This window comes from Arachis ipaensis, chromosome B03, assembly GCF_000816755.2.
Source record: "Arachis ipaensis cultivar K30076 chromosome B03, Araip1.1, whole genome shotgun sequence".
In the NCBI taxonomy this organism is placed as follows: Eukaryota; Viridiplantae; Streptophyta; class Magnoliopsida; order Fabales; family Fabaceae; genus Arachis; species Arachis ipaensis.
Window position 1 is genome coordinate 23,866,132 of NC_029787.2, and position 10,446 is coordinate 23,876,577.

General features: G+C 32.9%; 2 protein-coding genes across 4 annotated transcripts; one reads left to right on the forward strand and one right to left on the reverse strand.

The window, feature by feature from the left end:
- Nucleotides 1,032–4,213, forward strand: LOC107634295 (trafficking protein particle complex subunit 6B-like). 3 transcript variants are annotated; one of them, XM_016337836.2, is made up of 5 exons: nucleotides 1,032–1,095; nucleotides 1,893–2,132; nucleotides 2,700–2,817; nucleotides 2,908–3,139; nucleotides 3,855–4,208. In XM_016337836.2, the coding sequence occupies exons 2-5, from the start codon at nucleotides 1,981–1,983 to the stop codon at nucleotides 3,881–3,883; spliced, it is 531 nt and encodes a 176-aa protein (XP_016193322.1). In that variant the 5' UTR covers nucleotides 1,032–1,095; nucleotides 1,893–1,980; the 3' UTR covers nucleotides 3,884–4,208. The 3 variants fall into 3 exon arrangements, with proteins under 3 accessions (XP_016193322.1, XP_020974120.1, XP_020974121.1); XM_021118462.1 differs by lacking the exon at nucleotides 1,032–1,095 and adding an exon at nucleotides 2,490–2,547 and having other exon boundaries at nucleotides 2,048–2,132; nucleotides 3,855–4,213; XM_021118461.1 differs by lacking the exon at nucleotides 1,032–1,095 and having other exon boundaries at nucleotides 1,255–2,132; nucleotides 4,003–4,208.
- On the reverse strand, nucleotides 5,133–8,232 carry LOC107630012 (the record flags this gene model as incomplete). The annotated part of the gene is given in 5 exon segments (XM_016333005.2): nucleotides 5,133–5,594; nucleotides 5,678–5,790; nucleotides 6,688–6,756; nucleotides 6,875–7,529; nucleotides 8,095–8,232. Coding segments are annotated over 5 exon segments (1,098 nt in total). The 3' UTR covers nucleotides 5,133–5,429.

Sequence of the window (10,446 nt, forward strand, 5' to 3'; positions counted from 1 at the left end):
GCGCCTTACCACCCTTGATTTACGTCCTAGGCGTAAAGTTCTGTGTGGTAAGGTGTTACACTTTTCATCTTTGCTGCCTTTTTCATCTGTCGCCTTTTTTTTTTCTCCTTTTAACATATCTGCGTTTCTTTAGAATTTATAGAATTATTAAAATAAGTATCAAATATTTTAATATTTACATTTACATATTAAAATGTTAGTAAAGATATTTATTTTAAATTTTTTAGAGTATTGAGTTAGTAGGTCTTCGAAGATTTCGACTTAAGACTAATTAGTAGAGACATCTAAGCATCACCACTAAATTTCACATGAAAAATTAATGGAAGGATGTAATATGTTCATTGTTTACTATCTTGAAGGACTAAATTGATATTTTTTTTTTTCAAGGGCTAATTAATTTGAAGTAAAAAATTTTAAGGATAGACCTAATTGTCACTTTATTCAATTTTTTTCTATTTTATATTTTTTATTTACGTACGACCGGTTCTATCAGTTCAACCAGTGATCCACCGATTGAACCAGTAACCCAGTTACCCAGTAACCTGACCGATTCGATCACCGGTTCGGTTCTGACAACTATGAATAGAGGTGGTGATAGTAGTAGTGAATGATATATTTCTTTTTTTTGTGTAAAAAAATTTATTAAGGGATAATATAGACTTATTTTTTTTTAATTTTATTGTGTCTTGTTTAATATTTTAGCAAACACAATACAAATAAATTATAATATATATCTATATATTTAATTTAATGTCTATGTCTTAAGGTATACATAAAAATCAAATCAATTGTCCAATTTGACTGAAAAATTGACAAACCAAACTCAAACCAATCTAATTCACCTTTACGAACGTTCAAGTATGAGAACTGGTAGAACTGGTTAAATAATCCGACAAAAACCAGCCCAACTGAATTGGTTGGGTCACACCAAGCGGCTTCCTATGGTGCCTGAATGGGCTTCAACCCTTGCCCTTAGACATGTTACAAGCTTTGCCACTAGGCTCATTTAGCCTTTATTGATATTTAAGGTATTCTCGCCCCATTGGGACCGGGCATTTCGTAGCAATTCAGACACGGTTTCGACGCACATTTTCTCCTACGTAAACAAATCAATCACCCACTCACTCTTGCGCTATTATTTGATTCATGATTTGTTGTTTTATTTATTCTCTTTTGGATATTCATCTTTTGTGATTATTCTTATATTCTGCTTGTGCATATATTGGAATCTTCCTTTATGGCTCTTTTTTTTTTATTGATACATTGCTGCATTGCACTTGTGCTAGCTAGGTTTTAGTTTTATAAGATGATGCAATTTGTATTTGGTATTTAATGAAGTTTAAAATAAAATGAAATTAAAATAGAATATATATAAATTCTTAAAAGATGATTAATGGACAAAGAAACTGTATCTGAATGGCACAATATTCATGATGTTTTTTTAGAAGTAATTTCTTAAAGAAACTCTAAATTATGTCATGTCTTCTATTCCTAGTGAACATCATTGTGATTCGTCTATATTGTAACTGTAACTGGAAAAAAAATTGCAAAGACTATATGTTAGTATGAAAAGAAATGAATCATAGAACTTCTTTCAGTCACAGAATGTAAATGTAATAAAAAAGCAGATCAAGTTCCAAACCATATACATCAATAATGGAAAAAATATTACCATTATACGTTTGTGTTTTTTTTTTAATTAATAATGCTTAAATGATTCACGTGCCTAATTCTTGGCGCTTTAGATGATTAGAAAGAATGATTATAACAATTGTCACTTAATTCTTTCTCTACTTCATCTGACCTTTATTTCTCTAATTGTGCTGGGCACATTAGCAGTTAGTGTAATATATTTGCAACCTCAATTCATTTCCATACTCTTTTGTGTTCAAGATTCACCATTAGGGAAGCAAAGCATAATTAGATTGAGAGTGCATAGTGATTCTGGTTCTTTCATTCCTGCGAGTTAAAAGACTGAGAATGGTGAGAGAAGTTTCAGAGAGTTGTTTGGATAGCCTGTTGACAGAGGTGGTTTCGTGCTATTGCAACCGATTCTACCCTAATAAGCATGATCTTGCTGCTCGCAGAATCGAGGCTATTGGATACCAGGTTGGTCACCAGCTCTCTGAAAGGTAAAACAGTTCCATGGTTTCGATTTCCCTACCTTAAAACTATTGTTTGTCTGTACTAGAATTTGTTCCTGCAGATCTGTTATCAAGTGGGTTTGGTATTGTTGTGATTCTTAGAAAGTTGTTGAGCTCTTTCATCTTTTTAAAACTGTTCTTCAAAAGTTATAGTTTGTTTTGTTTAGTAAAACAAAGCAAAAGTTGGTCACAATTTGCAAAAGGCACAAATATAGTGTTTGGTAAAATTGTGCTTTAAATCTCAGATGACTATAACAAACATAGATATTGTAGAGAGTAATGTTTTACTTTTAATTTTGGAAGCATAAGTTGGGTTATCAATCCCTTTATGCTTTTCATAAGTAGGACCACTTCACCAAAGAGGTAACCTGCAAATGAAGATGCATAAACAAATGGCGCCATGGTAAGTATGAAATGCAAAATTAAGCCTTTAAAATCATTTCAATGTGCTTCTTCTATATCTATTCTACACAATGTCTCTTTGCAGTTGTTAATCCTGAAATATTAATGAATTGGAAAAAAAATGTGGGTGTGTTCTTAACACACTCTGATCAGGTACACCATGGAGCGGCCACGATTCAATGACCATCTGGAAGCCATCAAGTTCATTTGCAAGGATTTTTGGCTTGAGCTCTTTAAGAAGCATGTAGACAACTTGAGGACAAACCATAGGGTGTGTTAAGATCACAGATAAACTCATAACTCGCAGTCAACTCGTCATATCAATTTAGATTGGAATGGTTTATCGTTTGATTTGCTGCAGGGTACCTTTGTATTGCAAGATAATAAATTTTGCTGGCTTGCGCGAATGTCAATTGATCCATTAGCTGATAGTGGTAAGTCACCCGAAGATATTACATCTCCTACAGCTGGGAACAAGGCAACACATGCAATGAAAATGCATCTTTATTTCCCATGTGGCATCCTTAGGGGATTTCTTACAAACCTGGGAATTCTTTGTGCCGTTTCTGCAGATATATTAACCCTTCCAACATGTACGTACTTCTCTCTCTCTCTCTCTCTCTCTCTCTCACACACACACACACACAAACACCTTGTAAGTTAAGTAATATTAAATTATGGTCAAATTATGATTATCTGACATAGGGGGTGAGATTGCTTTGTGAAATCACTTCATCTGTTTGAATATGGTTAAAAAAGGTGCAGGCTATGTAAGGGTTAGAAGGAAGAAAATTCATTAGAAAAAAAAAAGATCCATAGAGAAGAAGAGATGTCAAAGGACATTTTACAATTTAAGAATATGAGGGTATTGTTACTTAATAAGTACTCTGCTCGTTTCAAAATATCTGTCACAATGTCACTAGTATTGACAATGGACATAAAAATTGAGTTTTATTTGAGCTTGCCTTGCTTGTTTATATCTGAAAAAAGCATGTAAGATTAGCAGGTTCTTTGTTGTTACTATGTCCATTAGACCCCGAAAATGAGACAACTATTGTAGGTGTACTTAATCAGAGATATTAACATTATTGGATAAATTTATTTATAATTTTTGTGTGGAGTATTTCGTGCTGTCAGCCTGTCACTGCCAATCTGCCATTGATAGCAACGCATGTTTTGTTTATTTCTTTTGTTTCTCTCAAAGATGTAGTTTCAAAGCATTTATCTTTGCTCAATGTGAAAGTAAGGAAGTAATATTTAATGTTTGTTTCTGAATAATCGGTATGCTTTTTCTAAATAATTCTTCAGGTGCATTTACCATCCGTATTAAAGCTTGATGAGTTCACAGTTATGTTAATGAGAGCATACAATATCTGCAAGTTCCTTTGCATAATTTGCTGGAGTAAGGATTTTATTTGCCATCTTTTTATTATCAAATATTGGATTTGTTGTATAGGAAGGGGTCTTGAGGAAGTGTGTTCTTAAACGAGGACTTTTCGTTAGGATGAAGATTCTATGGAGATTGCATGTATTTTGGGAGACATTTTCTTCAAACTGAGTTCAATAAAGTGGATTTTGTTCGAATGATAATTCGTTAAAGCTACTCTTGTGTAATTGCTAATTTATACTTAATCAAATATAGGTTTAATAAATCTACAAGTTTCTATAATTTTAGTAATTTTGCAATAGGTTAATCAATCTAGAAGTTTCCATAATTTTATTAAATTTGTAAATAAGTTACTACACTTTAAAAATTTGTAATTAAATTTTTACACACTATAAAAATTTGTAATGAAGTCTTTGTAATTACATAAATGTTAAAAGAAATAGAGTAATTCTTAGATATGCTCTTAGGAACGTAATAAAAAAATTTCATATCATTGAATAAACAACATACTAAAAGATAATATGTTTAATTTTATAATTTTTAAGAAAATTGAATTCTTCCATTATACTTTTATAAGTACAAAGGATAAATCATTAGAGTTTTCTTTAATTTTTTTTTCTTAAAAACAACTTTGATATATACAATAAAATCTAATTTGCAATTAAGTTCTTATTATTTATATTTTTTTCAATTTAATTCTTACAAGTAAATGTTAGGAATATTCTTTTTTTTTTTAACTTCTTTTGTAATAATAAGGGCATAATTAAAATTTTTCATAAGCTATGAAGACTTAATTATAAATTTTTAAGGTAGAGACTTATTTATAAGTTTAGAAAGACTACCAAACCTCTAAATTAATAAAACTAAACCTATTTTATGAAAATTACAACATCCATTTTTATCACCTTCCCCCAAATTTTAAGTCATGTTCCGCCATAGATCGTCCAAGTTGCTTTATTACATTTAGTTGTTATTTTAATCCAAGTTAAACCATGTGGTCGCGTACAGCCAAATATGCCTTGCCTATTTTGATGTTTCCCTAATGCCACATGAGTTGTTATTTTTAAATTTTTTTTATACCCAACTTAATCTGAGGAAGAAAAAATAGAAATAACATTATTATATTATTTAGAGAAAATATCGATAAAAATAAGTATTGACGCTTACTAATTCAATGAACATTCAAGGACAATAGTATGAGTAAGAAAAGGCATGCAAATTACACAACAATTGGTGGAGAATATGGAAATAAGATACATTCAATATTTACAATTTAGTGGCTATACAATGTTTTTAGGTTCTTTCCCTTCCTATTTTCTGTGAGCATGAAATAGATAAAAGAAGGAAGAAAGTTTGGGCGATAAGAAGAAACTAGTGATGACATATATATCATGAATTCAAATATTATTAGCATCTTGATTCTTGGAATTCCACAATGAAATCTCAACCTCCATAAGACCTATAAGGAGAGGTTTTCAATTATGAAAGGTTGAAAACTAGAGAAGCTCCCACTCAGGTTCAGAAATGCTAGGAAGTGGATCTAATTTCTCCACACAATCTCCATTTAGTTTTTCACCGTTCCCATGCCATGCTGCAAGCTCTTCATATTCTTGCTTTCTTGCAGACTTCTTCGCCAGCGAAAAGACTCGCCGCCTCGATTTCTTTTAAAAGGAAGAGTATTTCGATTAGACATGATTGTGTATGTACTGAATAGAGGAGGAATTTTCGGGACGAGAGTGTGTACCTTGTTAGTCTTCGAACTATCGCCTACCTTGGGAACTAATTTAAGTTCGTCTCCAGTCACCATAACACAAGTTTCCTCGAGATTCAGATTATCTTGTTGCATGGTTTTGTGCCCTTCATCAAGTGTTGTTAATTCAGAAATTCATGTACTTGGAATTTTTAAAATGACGAGTTACCATGCACAAGAAAAATATGAAATTGAATCGTTCGCTAATAGGTGCCAGGGATGAAGGATTATGTGAAGTCTCATCGCTACGAACTTGAGAACAAATATAAACCTATGACAGATTAAACGAATCTTGACTCTCCATGCAATTTTGATTACAACCAAAAATATAAATTTATCATTTATGTGTGTTATTTGAAATTTTGAGGTCCTAAATGAGTACAAGTTCTGGGTTGAGTTGCATAGTGAAGACACAAACAAACCTAAAATAGTGGCAGAGGTTGCACTAACAAACCTGTGTAACGTTATTACACACAACCCACTTGTAAAAGTAACACAAAATTGAAGTCACTAGGGAAATCAAGAAAATTATAACATTGGTTTATAGTGCAAAAAGGGAAGCAAGTCGATATCTCGACCAAACTAAGTGACCGTGAAAGATCAGCATACTTTTATTATTGGGATCCCAGTGGATCCCCTAGCACACAGGTACTATTACCAAAAACCTTACTAACCCATCCTGACTCGAAGGAATCCCATAAAGTGGTAGGAGTCTCTCATTACCATTCTCATCCACAAAAGTTTGCTTGCTATCTTATATAATTATAAACCATAAATATACTGGTTGTAGCTTTTCATCTCGACGCCTCTCTAGCACCCATAAAAGGGATAAATCAAATACTTAAAAGAAACCAAGATATAAAGTGATTCTGGCTTGAAGATGAAGGGCTTGTTTGGGCGCCATTAACACTGAAGTGAGATGTCAGAAAGTCATACATACATACATACATACAGTGAGTATTTAAACCAACTACTTCATATTTCATAACGATATGAATTAATACCTGGATGAGATATCACTACCATGCTGGAAGAACAATCATCAGCCTGTATTGTTCTATCGGAAGATAACCCTACAAGTGAAACAATATAGTTATCAAGAAAGTCCATCAGAGCTGAAGCCGAAAGTGAGAAAACAAAAATGACAAGGAAAATTCTGAAACTATAACAAAGTGATTCTCATAAGCTCACCTGATTTGGTGAATTCCGGAACATTGGGGGATTGTTCAGAACTAGCATTTTCAATTTCGATACAAGAGTCTGCTATGGAGGAACACCTTGTAACTTCAGATGAAGGCGGCTTTGAATCACCAACTGCAGGACTTATATCTTCATTCGAGGTCTCACAAGATTGGGATGCCCTGCATACATTTGTTTCTGCCAGAGGGGTTTTATCGAATTTCTTGGATGCAACAACTCTTTTATTTACTTGATTTCCATCGATACGAATATTCGATTTGATATTCGTGGTCTCAACATAATGTCTTGAATGTGAAATGAAGTTTCTTCTTCTGACCGAACTTCTAGAAGATGATATGAACATAGCATCAGAATGACAAGTTCCATCATCAGATGCAGCACGAATGGTATCATTATTGCTATCATGATGAATTCCCGAATCATATTTCTTTTGTTTGAAATCTTCCTTCATAGGTTTTTGCTTCAAACTTTGAAATGGCCTTTCAAATAACCAAGCATCAATGTATTGATCTACAGGTCCAGAGGCTTCTTTTTCATCCAAATCATAGGAACATGGAGGAATGAAATCTCGCATAACATCTGAATATAACTTTTTAACATTCGTGCCAACAGTCTGCATCTGATTCTCTATATATTTAACTGCATCCTATTTCTCAATGAAAAAAACAGAAATAAGAGATATAACAGCCATTATAATTGTCAATCAATGCAAGAGTTGGAGCCATCAGTGTTTAGAACAGTTAAACCAACTACTGTTAACAGATAGAGACCACAAGCTTGTCATAAATCACCACTAATAGAAAACGGGGAAAAAAATTAGCAAACAGTTGCATTAAACATTCAGAAATGTGTGTGAGCCTTTGAAAATGAAGATAATGAATATTTCTGCAACTTTTTCCTTTGCAAATTTTCTAAGGTTCGTTTTTAAGTAAATTTTCCTTTTTACAAAAAAAAAAAAATGGCATCCTATTTTGAAAAACAAAGCTGTAGTTTTTCTTTCTCCTTCAAAATTATGACTATTTTAACCCCCTCATATTAGAATTGAGTGAACCTAATTCCAAGCAATGCACTGCAGTGCAAAAACAAATCGTATTATGATACATGGTGAAGCAAAGACATGTGCACTTATTAGGGTAATCTAAGTTATCCTTCCATTTAAAACAATCAATATGTTTAACATAGGTCAAGATTATTCGAAAAGGGAGCCATACCTCGCAGATTATATCTTCAGCTTCCAGGCACATATTCTCAAATTTCTTGTATATATTTCCCACCCAAGTTATGCCTTTCACATCCATAGTGATCATAGTATATCCTATATCCTTTTCTAGAATATTACTAAGTCCAGACACTGTCTGATGGTGGTTCTACTTCTACCTGATTGTCTGCAAGAAATCAGAAACAAAGTATCCAACGGAGTCATGAAAGTATCTTGATTAAAGAGTGTTATAAGTTATAACAAATACATAAAATGGATTGGAAAAAAAAAAAAGAAAATCAATTAAACAAGAGCATTAATGGAAATTCAATTAAAAAAGTCTTTGTCTAATAATGCCAAACTTAAAAGCTCCAACTTCCCACTGCCCCACTTTCTTACCTACCAACAAAACTACTAGTCTCTAACTAACAAACCTGCATCCTTGAACCCATATCAAACCCTTCGGATAATTTAAGCCACACAATTTTTTCATCTTTTTCGTACACCAAACATCAGCAAAAAATAGAAGAAATTGGATTAGGGACATCTAAAATAAGAAGTAAAACAAAATAAACAAACAAAAACACCAAATTATAATAAGAAAAAATAGAAAATCAACAAAGGAAAGAGATTTTGATGATAAAAAAGTACTACAAATTAACATAGAGGATAGCTAATTTGGGCATAGAAAGAGATGTCAGAGCTTACCTGTTCGTAGAAGCAGAGAATTAAGAGACCATCAATCAACATGTTCAGCCAATTGAATTGCTATTTAAAGGGAGGAAGAAAGATAAGATGTGCAATTGTAACACGAAAAGGGTTAGGAGAAAGAAAAGCTTGGATAAAGTTATAAAAGGAGTTTTATGACCTTTTGCGGCGGTTATGTTTACAATACGAGGATGAACGAAGAGAAAACGTGCACAGTAGGCATTCAGCTTCTTGAGGCATTAAGATGTCCGTACACGTGTGCATCTTTGTCCTTACGGCTTACGTTCTACTCGCCAAGTCAACGTCATTTTTACAAAATTACTATTTTACCATTGTTATCCGAATCCGATCAGACCGTCCGATTCAGCCGGAAATTTGATAAATCAACGATTTGTTTGATTCAGTTTGCTATTAAAGTATTAAGTTTGGACCTGTATAAAAATCTTTAAACGATGGTCCAATCCGTTAAAAATCTAACAGTTCAGAAAAAATTGCTTGTACCAGCAAAAAGTTGTTGACCCAAAATATTTTATTTTTGACAAAATAAATTTTGAAAAAAAAAAAACATCTTGTGAAATATTGAATTTAGGGGTGTTTATGAGTCGGGTGAAATTGGGTGTGATGTGAATCAGATTCGCCCGAAATATATAATGGGCATATTTGTTAGACTCGAATCTGACTCTAGATCCGATAAAACCTACATACTTTCGGATCACGATTATATTGGGTAAAAACTGGGTAAAAACTGGACCGTTAACATTACATTACCTTGATACCTTCTTGTAAGTTAGCGCCAATGAGTAATAGCTCAAATGGCATAGACTCCCCATACTCAATTAAGAGGTTGCGGGTTCGAGTCTCCTATCTTTCCAAATTAGCGCCAATGAGTAATAGCTCAAATGGCATAGTCTCCCCATACTCAATTAAGAGGTTGCGGGTTCGAGTCTCCTATCTTTGTTAAAAAAAAAAAAAGTTAGCATATAAAAATATCTAAATTTTCAAGACTTCAACAATTATTTGACATGGTAAAATTCACTTAAAAAAATATAATAAGAACCAACAATTCTCTAAAATTAAAGCATAACCACAATCAATACTAATATTGTCTAATAACACCAAATATTTAAATCAATACAAATAACACAATATTATACATTAGTCTAAAATCTTATACATTTTAAACATAAAACATTAACTTATAGTCTTATAATGACTAATAACACAAAATATTAAGATTTATAATACTTAAATTCCACATAAGAATAGACATCATTCATCACTAATAACACAAAATATTAATTGTGTATGATGACCGGGCCACCGGTCTGAGTTCGGGTGACCCGAGCTATGGCCTGTACCCGACCCGAAATAATGACCGAGTCTATTTTTTAGACCCTTACCCGATCTTAAATTCGATGAAATCACACCAAATTAGCTCCTAAAATGTTCGGAGCCGGCTCCGTCCCGGCCCGGCCATGCACACCCCTAATTGGAGGATTTTTTATTTTAATATGGAAGAGTGAAGAGAGTTTTACGTTAATGTTACAAAAAATAGAATTTTACAGTAATCTGGGGGCGCTGTTCTGTGTAAGCACAATACGCAGAACACGTATTGTACTGACAATACGCAGACCGTGTATTGTCAATACGCAGACCG

What these genes read in the sequence shown, in the direction of transcription:
- LOC107634295 (XM_016337836.2), top strand. Translation starts at nt 1,981, where the DNA reads ATGGTGAGAGAAGTTTCAGAGAGTTGTTTGGATAGCCTGTTGACAGAG. An exon ending in GGTCACCAGCTCTCTGAAAG is followed by an intron (nt 2,133 to 2,699) that starts GTAAAACAGTTC and finishes CACTCTGATCAG; the next exon opens with GTACACCATGGAGCGGCCAC. An exon ending in ACTTGAGGACAAACCATAGG is followed by an intron (nt 2,818 to 2,907) that starts GTGTGTTAAGAT and finishes GATTTGCTGCAG; the next exon opens with GGTACCTTTGTATTGCAAGA.